Source organism: Drosophila simulans, chromosome 3L (genome assembly GCF_016746395.2).
Source record: "Drosophila simulans strain w501 chromosome 3L, Prin_Dsim_3.1, whole genome shotgun sequence".
NCBI classification, from domain to species: domain Eukaryota; kingdom Metazoa; phylum Arthropoda; class Insecta; order Diptera; family Drosophilidae; genus Drosophila; species Drosophila simulans.
This window is the reverse complement of record NC_052522.2, coordinates 3,577,078-3,593,680: the sequence shown is the minus strand read 5'-3', so window position 1 is coordinate 3,593,680 and position 16,603 is coordinate 3,577,078. Positions and strand designations below refer to the sequence as shown.

General features: G+C 41.5%; 1 protein-coding gene across 1 annotated transcript in view; it reads right to left on the bottom strand.

Moving 5' to 3' along the window:
• LOC27209329 (dendritic arbor reduction protein 1) overlaps positions 1-16,603 on the bottom strand; it is a 26,908-nt gene extending 10,305 nt beyond the window's left edge. The window contains exon 1 of the mRNA XM_039293256.2: positions 15,661-16,603. Coding sequence (XP_039149190.1) covers positions 15,661-15,723 — 63 coding nt within the window. The 5' untranslated portion in view covers positions 15,724-16,603. The remainder of the gene's footprint in view (positions 1-15,660) is intronic.

Below are 16,603 nucleotides of genomic sequence, written 5' to 3'. Positions count from 1 at the left end.
GTTTTCCACGAATCGAGTTTTCCACTTGGCAAATGTTCAGGGTTCTGATTGGGGCTTTTCATGGAGTTGGTTGGCTAGTTAGTTTGGAGCTAGGGCGCATTTAGTGGGCTCTCCACGCAAATGACCTCATAAGAATGCGTGAAGCGTCGTGTTTGGAGGCCCGCGGAATCTTTAAGTGGGTTCGATTGGACTTTGGGGCACCACCACCAGCAAAACGGTAATTGTGTGACAGCCAGCAGAACAACAAACATGAATTTCAATTATGAACTTTTTGTTCTTTTGGACATTTCTTTGGCCGAGGTAAAATTATGCTCAGGTACTTATAATTTCAGATTTTTACACCGACTGGCACGCCAAAGTATTTTTATTTATTTATGTTTTTTTTACATTAAAATGCCGTTGTCAATAATCACTTCTGGCGGCAGCGTCAATAAATGGGTATTATGTACGTATAAAATTTGCATAAATTGTACTGGAGAAGGGAGTTCAAATGGTTTGTGTGTCCCGCTTTTGTCTGTGAGTTATTTGCCCGATTGTGTTGAAGTATTGGACATTTTATGTTATTGTTTATTGATTTGACCCATTTGGAGTGTTGATGAATTGGGTTTAGTGTCTAGTTTTTAGTTGGTTGCAGCTGCAGTTTATAGGATCATTGCAACCATAAATTATTCAATACGAGAACTAAAAATTATTAAGAGGGTCAATTGATTGTACATTTGCTTCTAGAGATATAGCGGATGTTAATCCCAAAATAAACAATTGGAACTATTAATTTTCTCTGGAACCACCACCGTTCCACTTTCCCTGCAGTTCCACCTATCGGTAATATTATGGGGCACATAGGCTTTGTTTTTGCCGGTAAAACTTGGTTAACTTGAATGGATTCGCTCATATTCCGGGACTCATATTCAACATGCCCCGTCTCAAGTGCATTTTGCGGCTGTTTAGCGATTCGTTTTGGTAATTTTTCATAGCCATCTCTGACTTTTATGTGGACTGACAGGCAATGGCGATGACTGGTGGCGGCTTCTGCCGCAGATGCTGCAACTGTAACCTGCAACAGGCAAGCAGCAACATTGCAAGTGCAACTGAAACTGAGGTTGCTGCTTTGGCATTTCTCAGGTGAATGGCAGCCGAAACGTGAGGAGTTGCTTGGCTCTTAATGGCCAAGATCGTTAAGTGCACAAATAAAGTTGTTAACTATTGTTTAACGCCACCGCCATGGAAAACAAGACATTGCTGTACCTACACATGTAGTGTGGCTCCCAAAACAAGACACAAAGAGGTAATATTTATATGAAAAACAAGCAAAAAGCATAAAAAATAATGACAAACATAAATATCAACTTTACGAGTGCAACGTGACTTCATTTAAAATCGAACAAAATATGCAAAATAAAGCACTGCCAGTCGGATACGCACGCACACGCACACACACGAACACCTTCCTACACATGCAAACCTCTCGCACGTGCGTGTTCGTGGTCAAGAACCTCAGACCAAATTTGGCACTTGTTGTGAGAAATGGAAACAAACGAGGAAGCAGCCAAATACCCCTCCAAACGAAAAGATAAAGCCCATAAAAATTAATAAATTTGATGTTCCATTATATTCGTTGTTACTTTTATTGTTTCTCTCCTGTGCTGTCTACCGACTTCGGCAGCCGTTTTGCATTTTAAAGAGCCGTCCAGCGAGGGCCCCGTTCACCATTCAGTCGGCTGACATTTCTTTTCAATTTAACTCAATCTATTAACGACCATCAATATGCCAAAAATTACTATATAAAAAAGATGTCAAATTGCCAACTGTTTATTTTATATTTTTACCTCTATTAATGCGAAGCATTTTCTTAGCCTGACTCGATATTGAGCCATAAAATTGGCCATTTTGCGTTCGATCTCGGCGGCTGCGACAGCTGCGCATAAAGTCGCTCATAAATGTCGCTCCATAAAACTCGTAAGAAATGGGTCCAAATCATATCAATAACAAAAGCATTTGAACTGCGGGAAGCGATAAATTAAATGCCTAAATGGTTCGACCAGAATGGGGTTATAAAATGTCAAGAGATGGTGCCCACACAAAAGGCCCCGCAGATAGCGATCTAATTGGTGCTGTAATTCCCGAAAACATCCAAAATATCATAGTCTTTACAAGATCGGGCTTTCTAAAGCGATTGCCCGACTTCATTAACGGCACGTGCCGAATATCAGTTCATCATCTGTGCGAGTGCTTCCCCCCACACACCCAGTGCGCAAAAAAAAAGCAGAAACAATGAAAGTCTTGCTTTTGTGATAAGGCCAACAAAAGGCTGCTTAGAGCAAAGTCTGATTTATCTGGCGGATAAGCAGAAGCGGCCTTCAAAGTTGGCCAACAGTAATTGCTAGGCCAAGACAAAAAGGCAGAAAGAAAGGCAAGAAAGCAATGGTAGAAATGCTATTAAATAATCGATGGCGTATTGTTCGCGAATCCAATTGCCAATCGCGCCCCAGGGCCAAACTTGAATTGAGTGCAAAAAAGAGAGATACTCGTGTATAAAAAAACATATTTCCTGAAATTTGTTTAATGAAACGACGGCTAATGTTTATTATCGCGCGCCAGTGAAAGTTTCCATTAAGGCAGGAAGTAATAGACTTGACACATTCAAACGGCCGATCGCTCTGGGCCAGAACAAGTTCGCCGCCTGAGTCTTTCGTTTGGCAAAAGTGGCGAGTGGGACGAGAGCAAGTTCGTTGCCTAAGTCTTTAGTTTTTTAGCGTTGAAACCAATGTCAAACTCCAGGGCTGACCCTCTTCAAAGCTCACGGATCACCGATAAGTCCCGCCAGCGAATTAACCTCAAACATCGGGCGCCATAAAATCTAAACGCTGGACCATAAAAAAACGAGTCGGGTCCAGAAGATCGTAAAAATAGTTTAGTCCAAGCATATAAGCATATAGACGATTTGTTTTGGACATGACTCAGCCAAGGAGCGAAAAGCGATTTGCATAAAAAATCGCTGGCAATTATTTTATTGGACCAACCACACATAAATCTTGGCCAACTAGAAAGAGAGGCCGTCAGTGAGAGGGGAAAACTATGCCAACTATGTTTTTCCGCATTTTCCGCCGGCCAAATCAGCATGCCAAATCAAATTTGGAACAGTAGTTGAATCGCTCTTTTCCACGGAGGCCAACGACAAGTGCTGCCCATGCTCGACATGCGTTTTGCATCGTTCCGTTTGGTTGCGAAATGGCCAACTCCCTGCTCCTACCGCTTTCCCTCTTTTTTTGGCCAACTTAAATGTCACCAGGGGACTTGAGGCCTGTGTGTCTCCTCTGCGCGACTTGCAGTCATTTTCTGGGAATTGAATTTTCCGTCCACTTTACATTTGCTTAGAGGAGGCTTTTCCCCTGGCTGCTTTACTGATTTGCATCGACTATCGAATGACCAGTGCCCTGTGGGATGTGGACCCACAAATTTAAGTTAATTTTCCAGTTACATGAGAAGAAGGTGAGATTTAAGCATGCGGACTTCTTAAAAATGTTAATGCCTTTTCGTACTTAATAGTAATTTAAAAGCTTTCAAAAACATATAGCATTCTTTCGAAATATTTTTAGTCTTAGGGAGATAGTAAAATTTATTCAGTGTATTCCCATTTTTGTATAGCCTGCTCCTTGCTCGTGGCATGCCACATGGGCTCTCGGTCCGCAGACAGGCGTGTAGGTATTGACAAGCCATGCGCTACCTGCTACTCTATGTTGCCAAGAGTTACCTCTGCCACACCGCCTCTTGGAGAACTAGGAACTCTTTACATGGACATTCCCCGGCGAGAATCATTTACACGCGAGCAAATCGCGGGAGGGGAAACTCTGCGGGTTTTGAATCTGTTTATTTGCTTGTCGCCAGCCACAATTTGTCGGCACAGCTGGACGCGTCTCCTTCGCTTTGCTTTGGCACCTGCAAAAGCAAACAGAAAACAGCCAACAGCCAACAGCCAACGGCAACCCAGTCTTCAGACTTGAGATATAGGGAAAACTGTGTTCGGTCCACCGAAGGCCGAACCGACTTTAACACCTTTATCTGAGGCGAACTCGAACTCATCAATTAGGTAAAAGAGCGCAAGACGGGCTCATAAATATTTAAAGTATATTAGGCTGGAGCAAACGAAGGGGCGCGAGAAGGGAAATTTCAAAAACTCAAGAGAGTATTGGCACACAGAAAAAAAAAAAAGCGTAAGTAAAAAGGGTAAGTCTTTTAACTTTGATTTCCACTTTTCGTAGTTTATGGCCGATATTACATTTTTTTTTTTCAATTTATATGCATACATTTGCAGGACAGAAGACATGTTTTTTGAGAATGGGTACTTGCTAGAATTTTTCCGTGTGTAAATAAGGTATGGAGAAACTGTTTGGGGGACACACAAGGTGTCAATTTGACATAAATAGGTCTCGTATCTTCTACACCAGCCACGCTCGTGTCGTTTACATAATTAAATGAGGTCTACCCCTCACCCTATTTTCTCCGATTTTTTTCTAATCGTAAAAGAGGCGCTAAGTGGCAGGGCAAACAGCACAGTACAGCACAAATCTCTCGAAAAGGTGTTAAAAGAAAAGCATGAAGCGTTTATCTTGCGTGGCTGCCCCCTCTCTATTTTCGATTTCTCAAAAGTCCATTAAAAAAATCAAATGTTGCTGGTCATCTTCAATAGGGGCAGCTGCAAATAACGAATAACTCAGGCTCATCCATCAGCTGCGATCAAATTTGAGATCATCATCATAAATTTAGCTCAGCTCGCCCACATATCATTTTAAGGATCCCCGAGACCTTAACCCTCCGGTGAGTTCGTTTTCGGTATTAACACCCTCTGCCCCGCACTGCTCTTCTTGACGTCATTCGCTGTCAGTGTCTCTTTCATTAGCGTTCGGGTTATTAACCACCTTAGCCCCTGGCACCCCTTGTCCTTTAACAGGCATTCTGCCCTTTTGAGCCGGCATTTTAACACCTTTCGCGAAGGTGTTCCGTTGGCATTGGCGTGTGCTGTAGACGACGCGTGCGCGTCTTTAAAAAACTTAGCCTGCAATGTCCGACGTTGTGTGTTTTCCGCTGTTTAAGTGCGAAGCAGAAACATTACAAGTAATTAGGAGGGGGTAAAACTTTACTAAGCCCTTCTTACTGACTTTTAACAGCGACCCCATATATAAAATATAAAAGAAAGCTTCCAAAAATGTTTGTCCATCGATTAGTGCTCAAAAAGCATAAAGCGAATAAAACCAAAAATAAAGTCAATTATATAAAATCCTCATACTTAAATGCACAATAAAGTGGCAATGAAGCTTATTGCTTTTTATATTAGGAGTAATAAATGGAATCACATAGTAATTAAAGGCACAGGTCAATTAACTTTTGATTGGATAATTTTTGTGTGGGCTTAATCTGAGTTTTATAATAGCGATTATTATTAAAAAGCAAAATAAGCAAATTTAAGCTTGCGTTTTTATTGCTCTAGTAACTGTCCAGTCTGGTGGATACCAGTATATAAGTTTAATCAATACTCAATTTAATTGTAATTATAATAATTATTTATTTATAATGTTCTAAACATATTGTCTTTCACGGATGAATTAAAAAGTTGGATTCACTCCGTATCACTTAAATTTCCCATTTTTCAATCTACCACCAAATATGCCAAACTTTGCTCCTGGTGACCCAGATTTTATTGGCGTGATTCACTTGAAATGCTGCCACATGTTGCAATGCCCCAGCCATATAGACGGTATATTCTCAATTGGCGATTCAATGGACCTTTTCAAATGCCATTCATTATGCCACTAAACTTATTAGCTACTAATGTGTCTCCGCAATGTGTCAGTTGCAGTTCCCCAACGGCGGCATAAATCACTTGCCAAATCGGCAGCTCCACCAGAAAAACAGAAACAGAAGCAACAACAATGGTGACCACAACAAAAACACAATGCCGGTCGGCCAAAGAAATGCGTTAATCAATGCAAGACCCAAAAAAAAGAAGGAGGTTGCCCAAAAATGGTCAAAAGACCAGCCCACAAAAGTCAGTCGCACGTGAGTCCCAGATGATTTCCAAGGGGAATTTGTGGGGTTTTTGAGGGGGTATTTCACTTGCTGAAACTTTTCAACTTCCTCATTTGGCGAGACCACAAAAATAAACTTAATACACATTTGCCGATCTCCTACACCCGCCTGCGAATCTGAATCGCACTTCATTAAGTCTCCGAATATTTGTAAAAATAACAAAACCAAAAAAAGGAAACAAAACAAAATGTAAGCTTAAAATATTTGCGCTTTTGTTAACGAGTCGCAAAAAGGCACTCACAATGCGGCAGCAACAGGCATTTTGCGTTAATGATGCACATTGTTCAGTGAAAATGAGAGGTACACACTGAAAATCCGAGGCTGACACCTGCGAAATGAAGGATTTCAGATGTGAGGGCTGATTTGGGCTTTTGCAAACAAGAATTTGGATAAAAAATAAAATAAATAATATGAAGCGAGTATTTCAACACAGTACTTGTAGAATAATGCGTGCATCTGGATTTATGCGCATATCAATTCAATGACATCAGATTTTACCCTTTAGGCATTTTTTTAATTTTCAGTACTTCAGATCTTGAAAAGATAATAAGTTTCAAAATCTGTGCGTAAAAAGATACCTGAAAATATGTGTTATTTGTTATGTTACTGCCCGGACACTTAATTCTCACTTTGATTTATGCACATCTCAGCCCACTTTGACGTCAGATCGTTTTTTCCTGCAGGTGGGCGTCAATTGGAGCAGCTGCATCCAAAAAATAAAACCCAAAAGCCGAACGACAAACAACAAAACAAGCCACGTTGATTGCCCGCTTCCTGCTCAGCAAAAAATGTACTGCAAAAGGGGGCGGGAAGCGAATTATGCACTAAGCGATTGTCATTACAATAAATTTCGCATATTGTGCGCATAAATTTCGCAAATGCTTCAAAGGAGCCCAGGCAGCTGGGACATCCAAAACTGGAGTTGCCATGACTCATGGGTTCTTATTGTAGCAGAAACTGGGTCAAATTGCGGCATATGCGAGTGCTTAGAAGACAATGAGTCAACGCCGCGTATACGCAATGTGGGCCAGGCAGTAACTTCTTCGAAGTGACATTTCCAGTTGGGTCTCTGGGCTTATTCGCATTTCGGCGTTTCGACTCTTTGGTCTTACCTCGATTTGGATTTTAGGCAGCTGTCAAGTTGTCAAAACGTTTGCCTTATCGACATTTCAATTAGGTTTGCAGCAGGGAGAAGTTTGCCACATTAACGATATGAATTGATAGTTGGCCTGTCAAAATCTTTTGGCACATATCTATTTCGTCTGACTGCCGTTCAAATATCAGCCGCATGTGTGCCGAGTTGGCAGTCGCATATGCAGATTGTGTGGCAAGTTAAAATGCCAGCAGACATCAACTGTTTAACATTTCTCGACTTCTGTTTGGATCGGTTACCCCATCCAGAAAACTCGGCTATATCACCTGCTCATTCAGCAGTCTATCTGTCCAATTAAGCATTTATTTTGCGACATTTAATTAGGCGAGATAGAGCGCTTAGTAGCTGACTTTGGTTGAGTGGAAATATGACAACGTTTGAGGAGTGGGAAACTGAATACTACAAATTGAAAATTGAATTCAAATTGAACCTTATTTAAATTTTATTAAACAACTCTATACTTGTATGCTAATTAACTTTCAATCTCCCCATCCCATCAACTCACTCACTTTCATTTTCGGCAGCGACTTATAATTTACATTCAGCACTAACTGAGCTTGGTTTATGGCTCATTTAGCTAATTTCACTTATTACCCCTTACAGCATCCCGCCTTCAGTTTGATTTATTTTAACGATCCACCCAAATGAGTTTAATTAGCAACGGAGGAATATAAACAAAGCAAGAAATTCGCTTCCCAATTATTCGAGTCTGCTGTTTATTTGCTTAATTCTCGTGTTAAATGCATTTAATTTAACTGTGACATATAAATTATCGGCAACCTTGGGCAATCCGCGTTCTATGCAATTAAATAAATTGCGGGGCGAGATCAGCGGGCTGGAGAGATTGTGGTGCTTTTTAAAAACAAATAAACTAAAGTAAGGATCGCCCGGGGGCGCAAATATTTTGACGATCGGCTTGCACAATTAATAAACAAAAATCGCGCAGAATACAGGGGCATAAATTATAAGGCTAACATATGTCTGGCCTGGACATTATAGCCCCGTTCCCCGCCAACAGCCAATTGCAATCACGATTCGCAGAATCGGTTGGTAAGAAATCATAGCTCTCTAGCCTGAGACAAATGCGGCATGATGGCCCAAGGGGACGGGCCAGGCAATTACCCACAACTGGGAAATTAAAATGCATGTGCAGTGATTTTGAGGGGGGGCTCATGCGAGGGGAACCTGGATGCGTGTGGGGCTCTCTGACCCCTTGAACCCCCGACTCCGTCGCATAAAATATGTGACAGCTTTGACACCAACAAACAAATAACCGCAGCAGCCCATGGAGAACCCCTCATCCCAACTCCAATCTTTCGTATTCACTCCACCCGAGGGGAACATCATGTCCGACAAGATTTTCGTTTAAAACGCGAACAGGTTTCGCTTTTATTTTCCCTCTGCGTGTGCCGCCTATCAGAGAACACTGTACTACAAGAAAGTCTTTCGGGGTAATTTGAAGTGTTTTCATAGTTCGAACTATATATAATGTTCTGCCGTTGATATAAGCTTTACTTCGTATATACATTAGATATTCATAAGTCTGTAAAGTATTTGATATTTTTCTTACTATCAGAAAATATTTTGTAGCCCAGTGTAAGCCCAGCGAGAAAGGCTGGCGCGGATTATGCTAATTTTCGGCATTTCATTGAGGAAAAAGTCTTCGTATCTATGAGTCTGTTTATCGGGCTGCGAGTGTGTGAAGGCATTTCATTGAGGCCAAGCGATATTTACGCAACCAGTTAACAGAAAACTCGAATCCCAAATGGACATGGCCGGCAGAAGTTCCTGGGCAAAGGGGCTCCAGGGGGGCCAGGTGGGTGAGACTTGGACAAAGAGTTGAAACAAAACTCCCAAAATAGATACAAGTCCAAGAGGCAAAATGAAATAAATCAACGGCCAGACGACGAGGGAATAAACAATAATTTGGTTAAATTAGAAAATCGGTAACAAAAATCAATGATGCTGAAAATTTTCATAATAATAGCGTTAATAGCCATCATAACAACGGTCGAAGACCAAACAATAGGCCAATATCTTCGGCTGGCAGGGAAAGGTGGGAAAAGATACTCCGCTGGAGTTCGGTATCGAATTGTTTTTGGACTCGAAATGGTCGACAAATTGCTCAATGGAATTGATTTGGGAATGGATACGGTGTTCAATTCTTCAAAAAATCCACTGAGCAAATATATGTGCATTAAAATTGGCGAAATACCTAAAATATAAATAGTTCAATAGTCGAAGTTTTATAAAACAACCTATGCTCAACTGCATACAAATTACAGATATATTGAAAATTGTACAATTAAAAGCATTAAATTCGAATTTAATGACTGACTAATGACTCACCTACTAATAAATGACTAGATGTGCCTTTGTATTTTAGTTATTTGGCCCTAAAGCTAGTGGGCATTTAAATAAATGTTATTGTAGCAATAAACTGTTTTCAAAAGCGTCTTTTATTTTATTGCGTTTAAATTCCTTTTAAGCGTTGTGGCTTAGCCAAAATGGCGTTTTCCTCGTTCTAACGGTTTCAGCGCAATTGTCTTCCTAGGTACTCACCGATACACACTCAGATAGCCATTTTATATAGCTACTATGTACAGATACAGATACTTCCCGTTGAGCGGTACATGCGCAGTGTCACGCATTCGCTCAGTTGTTCAGCTTTTCAGTCCGCTCCGCTCGACGGCTGTTAAGCACCATTAAGCAGCAAAAGTCAGCGTCGCCATGTTGAGACGGCCCCCTCGCCGCTGAGCCCCTGCCCCACGGCCAGTGCCACCCACCGCCCCCCTCTCCCCCTGCTCGATAACACCCGCTGGAAGCGTCCAACCAAAAGTCGGCAGAGCTATAGCCTAAGCCCCGCAAGCGCAGCAAATCAAAACACATTTCATAGCTTGAAACAAAGCAAAAACTTAGGAGGAGAGAAAAAACAGCAGCTAGAGCTGGGAGAGAAAGGCCAGAGGCGGCGAAAAGGGGGATTAGTAATTTTCATCTCAATTATATACAATATATATTGTAGTAAGTTTATAGACAACTAGAGACAAACTTCAAAACATTTAAATATGCTTATGATTGTAGAGTAAGCTTATTAAAGTTAATGAGTGGCACGTTGCTGCTGTACCGCTTCGGTACCCCCCACCCCTCTTGGACGGCTGCGGCTCCCCTGTTAAAATCCGCCCACCCCTCCACTGGCTCGCCGCCATTTGCCGAGCGTTTTGCCACACAGTCGCTGCCGTGCCGTCGATGTTGCTGCCGTCGTTCTGCTCATGTGCGCATGACGAATGACCGCAATTTGCGACAGTTTTTTTCCCCGGCTCTTAAGTATTTTATTTATTTTTTTTTTAGTTATTTTACTTTACATATCTGCCCGGCTGACTGATGTTGTTGACTATTAGCTGTCGATTGTGCTGGCCGCTGGTGTGTGTATCTATTTTCATTATTGGCTGACTTTAAATGTGATTCCTATTTGCCTTTGCCTATATATAAGTTTATTTATTCTAATGACAAGTCACTCGAAACTGACTGATATTGATATGCTTATATGGTTATTGTAGTCGCTATTTACTATTTACTATTCAGTGTTCCAGTCTAGCGCGCCATTTTGCTATTGAGAGCGATTTGGTTTAGTGGGTTCTAGCGATCGTTATTTGAAAGCGGATTTAATGGAGTCTGTATGTGATATTGAATTTGTTTACGTGGAAATTCAGCCACAGAGAATTTAGAGGTTTTGTCATCTCTTTATTTACGGCAGTTAAACACTGAATAATGACCAACGTTTATTCTGCTTCCAAGTGAAGGGAAACAGCAGTTTTCCACCACATTTTGACACTTCCTTGGAGTTTACAAACTAGTTTTCCACCCCCGCTCACTCACATTTGCATAAAACCATTCGCACAGCTATTGCATATCACTGGGATATTGAATATCCCTGGATATCCTTGAGGGACAAACAGGAATGCATAATAAAACATTAATTGATGTCGCTGACGCGTCGTTTGGGAAATATTCTCACAATTTCACGCTAGGCAATCATAATATTCGGATATATTGGGGTGGCCAGTGAAGCTATGAACAGAACACTACAAATAACATAGCACAGGAAGTGCCCTGAAACCCAGGGCCTACAAAACCAATTTCCGATCAGAGCTGGAAAAGCGTTCAGCCATGTCGAGGGGCTCTTAACCCATTGGTGGCTGAACTGAACTGGCATGCGCAACATGTAGATTGTGTGGAATCAATAAATATTTGAAACGAAACTGTTGAATAAACGCTGATCGGTCGGACACAGGATTTGCGGGCAATTAATTTGTGTTATTCAGGAAATTTGTAGGGGCCAGAGCCGAGAGTTCAATGGCCAAAAGGCGATTATTGACAGGCCCTATTAGTGGGTCAATTGCCCAGAAGAGATCTCAATGCTGGCCACTCGTACCTGGCGCTTCTTCTCGACTTATAGCCATTTCGAGTACCTTTCTGTACACTGGCAATTAGCGATCGATCATAGAAATCTCGGCCAGGTGATAAAAGTTAAGTAAGCACATAACGTGAATTGAAGTGTTTTTAGACGCATATGCGGCTGGGATGGGATATCGCCCATCGGTCCACGGATTATACACAATAGTGCCTTACGAAATGTGCTGTGATTTCGATTTCAATTTAAATTTGCAATTTGATTTCGTGTCGGACTGGTTTGTTTGAACCTTTGTTGGGGCCTTACGACCGATCGCGCTGATCGAGCGATGGAGACCATCCGATGATGGCTTTATCATCGCCCCCCGATCAAATGTGTTTTTTTTTCTCACCTTGTTGTTGAAATGAATTCGAGGCGAAATTGAAATTTACAGCGCCGGCATTTGACATCGGCTTGGGTCAACTATTCGAAGATTTCACGCAGATTTTGTTTCATAATCAAATAATTGATCTTAATGCGGCATCAGAGCTTTAAATAAAAATTATTTCATTCCATTCGCTGTCATCCGCTGAGCTTTTGATCCCATCAAACACGAAACGAATTGCGCTTCAATGTTGCGGGGGTTTTAGCACCTCTGTGAGCATAAAAGCCTTTTTTCTTATTTTTGGGCAAACTAGTTTCCGCAATAATTCGCCGAAGTCAAACATGTTTCTCCTTTTTTTGTGCCTTAGGCCCGGCAATCTATCAAAAATTTAAGGTGATACTTTTGCAGAGTGGAAAAAATGTTGAAATTAGCCGGTCAAAAGGGTTGCCTTTGGTCAATAAATGCTCACTCACGTGCCATAAACTTTGGGTAAGAAAGGAGGGAACAAGATCTCGAATTGGGTTAAATCAATGGTGAGGATTCTATTGAAAAGCTTTTAAAAAATCCAAATTGATGGATAGTCGATTTTATGATTTCAGACAAAGGGTATGCGAAGAAATTAAAGAAGGTGTTTTAATACTGTTAAAGGATAATACAGTTCTGCTTGCAACTATAACTCCTTGATTCCCAATAATAGGCTATCTAGAAAACCGCAAATTCTATGTGCACCCAGTGGCTTGTGAGTGATTGATTCTCGCGGCACGATTGACCTCCAACTTGGCCTGGCGGCGAATCAATCAAAACTGGCTGCAAATAAATGATATTTTTTCCCCAACTTTTTTGTGCCATTTTTGGCGCATTTGTGTGCCAGTTTTCGTTTTCATTTGCATGAATTGGCGAAATCAAAATATGGCAAAGACTAGACACTAAAAACTTGGCATTGTGATGGAGGAAACAGAAATTACTGGCGGGATTTGCATAGGAATCGATCGATCGATGGGCGATCTCCCACTGGGCCTTAATGAGATTTTGGCCAACTGTTTTCATGGCTTACTCCAGTTATTATTTAACTGCCATTGTCTGGACGGTGTGTAATTGGCAATCGGTGTTTTGTTCGGGGGCTCGATCCAATCTTGAACTCATTTTGAAATGGAAAGTCTACTAGGCACATCATTATCTTATCGGACCATTATTCGGCCGTTTTCTATCTAATTTGCCACGATTTTTTATGGCTCAGATGAGCAGACGGCAAAGCAATTGCACGGGGCTGTAATTCTTGTTTAATTTCAGCACCGATTTTAATTCTTTGAAGGCGGCCGCCTTTGTCTGATTCCGATTCGCAAATGCAAATATTTTCTATTGATTAAGATTGGCTATAAACTCATATACGTTTCATTTGGTATATTTGAAAATGTCTTTTATTGACAAATCACTGGAGCAACTGCAAGTTTCGTTTAGTCTTAAATAATTTGCATAATTCTTCGGCCCGTGCTGGCGGTAGTTTCCCCCTCTTTTCAAAAGCTCCAACTTTAAGTTATCTGATTTTTATCTATATTTAATTATTTACGATTGAAGCACAATGGTTCAGGGTCATTAATCAGAGCCGCAAAAGTCGGCGCTATAACCGCCTGGCTACGTGCTTGATTACTTCCATTATTCACTGAATGTATCCGATACGCAGATACTCGGATACTCGGATACTTGGATACTCGTTGCAGCTAATTCCCTGTAACCGATCGTAAACTAATTTCGTTCTGAGCCATAAAATAAGAAAGTTTTTCGTCATAATCTCCGTGAGTCGTGGGAATTACCTTACCATATCTCGTCATATCTGCTAAATCAGTGGAAAACGGAAGAAGTCCGCCCCCTCACCCAAAAGTTCACACTATCTGGAGGAAGTGGATGGGGCTTCCAGGGGGCCAAAGGGGGCCTACAGCGCTTTGAACTTTTGCGACTGTGTATAAATATTTGACAACACATGCCTAATTAGTGCAGCCATTGATGGTGACAGGCGGAACAAGCACAACACTTGTCGAACACCCAGCTCTTTTACGATGCCTTTTTACCCGGAATCGCCAATGTCTCGGGTTTCTTCGTCTGTACCTATGTATGGATATCTGTTTCCCTGAGGTTCCCTGAGTACCGATCCTTATCTCTGGGGGAAGGAAGTGTTCCGAGGAGCGCAGCTGGAGGCACTCAACCCAGAGCTTTTGTTGAGCAAGGCTAGACTTTCTGCGGGAAACTGAACTTATCAATGGGCGTAAGGCTGGTAGACCAACGGTTGTAAAATGCTCAGATAAGGCAATAAGACAGGGAATGATAGGAAAATTTAGGAAGATAGCCTACACATCATAAAATTTATAAGAAAGATAATCGAGGCTCAAGATTATTGTTAATAGAAAATCACGTCTACTTTGAAAAATTAATTCATGGTCAATGAGTATAGCCTGAAAGCTTAGCCTATAGTCGATTACTTTGATAATTCTGTGCGATCAGTTTCATTACTCTAAAGTATTTATTGACATTCAGCAATAAACAGGATAAACAGTTCCTCGGAAAGACCTATTACTCATGCGTATGTACCCTTGCCGATTGTAATTATGTTCTCATACTATCCAATACCATCGATCAATGCCGCCCAGTCGATGATCGGCTATAGCTATAGATATTCCCGGGTAGGAACCGTGTTGAAACCATCTCGTCAGTCAGTTGGGGACACTTGGCACATTGGCAAAGTGTTGGGGGCAAATATTTACCCAGAGCTTCGCAAGTAAGCGCGAGTCAAACAATTGAGGCAAACAAGCCGGGAAAACAGAAAAACAGGCTGCAAACATGGATATCGAAAGGAGGAGTGCGGATCGCATCGCATCGGATGGGCTGTGATCGCCACAGTTTCCCTGCGGAACGCGTGAAAAGTGTGGATGAGTTCAAAAGAGTTAACCGACCGTGTATTTGAGAACGGCTTTAAGAGCCGAGAGTTCCTGCAGGTGATAACAAGATTTACAAATCGATTGTCGCATTTGACAAACAAAAAAAAAATGGGGAAAAAACGGCGAAGGAAGCGAAGGAACACCTGAGGAAATCCAAGGTGTTAATCTCTGTGGAAACACACTCGAGAACACTCAAAAATTCCGCAGTTCAACTCCTCATCTCAATCGATAATCGAGCTAATTTGTTTTCGGTTTTATTGTAATTTGTGATTGCCGCGTGCGTTTTATTTATACTCGTACTCGAATTCGTACAAAAATCGGCAAGAATCTGGTCTGTTCAAGATTTGCATTTTGATAAGCGGAAGTTGTTGGGCTTAAGGTGTTTTTCATGTCATTTGTAAGCTCTCGTATTTGTTGTGTGCTCGCTTATTGTTGTCAAATTTGGCTAAAATTAATTTGCAATAAAAGCGGCTTAATTAGCGCATTTTATCATAATTATGGTACGTAAGGTTTTTGTTGTTTCGTTTGAATTGGGTTTGACAAGGAACCAGTAATTGGAAATTAATTGGCCAATGGTTACGATATTTAAACACTTTGTGATGTATTCATCCTTGTTTAAAAACACACATTCTTCTTTTTCAAGGTTTCTAGATCTTTTCGATGGAATTTCTAGCATGTCTTGCAGCTTTTAATAAAATATTCTGGTAACCAAACTCACCTGCATCACCCAGTAGTTATTGTTGGCGGCAAACTGATCACCAATTATGATATCCGTATGCATTTAAGCGGCGTTTTTCGCATGAAGCTTCTTCACTCGACTGTGGGCCAGGGGGAATGCCTGGCGGGGAAGGGGATGCCACCGATTCTACCGATATTCTACCAATATTTAACCCGACAATTTGCAACTGGGCTCCGTACTTTTGTGTTTGCGGACAATTAAATGGCGCTGCTCTGACTCACGAGTCACGATCAGTTCAAGGCACAGTGATTAATCAATTTCGGATGCGAATTCAAAATCGGATTTGGATTCGAATTTCGGGATTATTATTGAATACTTCAGCTTGACATGGCACTGCGAGCGACAGACATTGCGGCACGTTTTCTTATTATTCAATTGCTTTTTGATATTTGTTGTTAAATTAATTTAATTTGCAAGGATATGCAAATGAAGGCACTCGATCACTTTCTCTCACTCTTTTGTTTCCCTTTGTTTGCACACTGATTTTTTGTATCCTTTGCGTTAATTGCAAAAATTAATAAAAGCCGCCGGCTTTCGCTCACTTCCGCATTCGATGATGAGCTTCGGCTTGTATCTTATTTGTATCTGTATCTCTTGTTCCTCTCGATATGCTGTATATATGGGCAGTAAATTCGTTGCAATATTCTACAGATAATGGTAAGGCACTTGCTGGTTTTAATTTATAACTTATTTTCTGTGTAGCTTGAGTGGATATTTAGGCGATTCACGCGCTCGTCGGCGAAGTTGTTACTGCGCTGGCGGGAACCGAGTTCGTACTGATTGGACGAGCGCGGGTTTCGCGCAGACGAGCCTCGAAAGTCAGAAAGCCAGTCAGCTAGCTGCCGCTTAACCCCCGCCGCTTAACCCTCCACTGCCCGCTCTGCGCCGCTCTCGCTCACCTTTCGTATCTGTATCTGTCGGA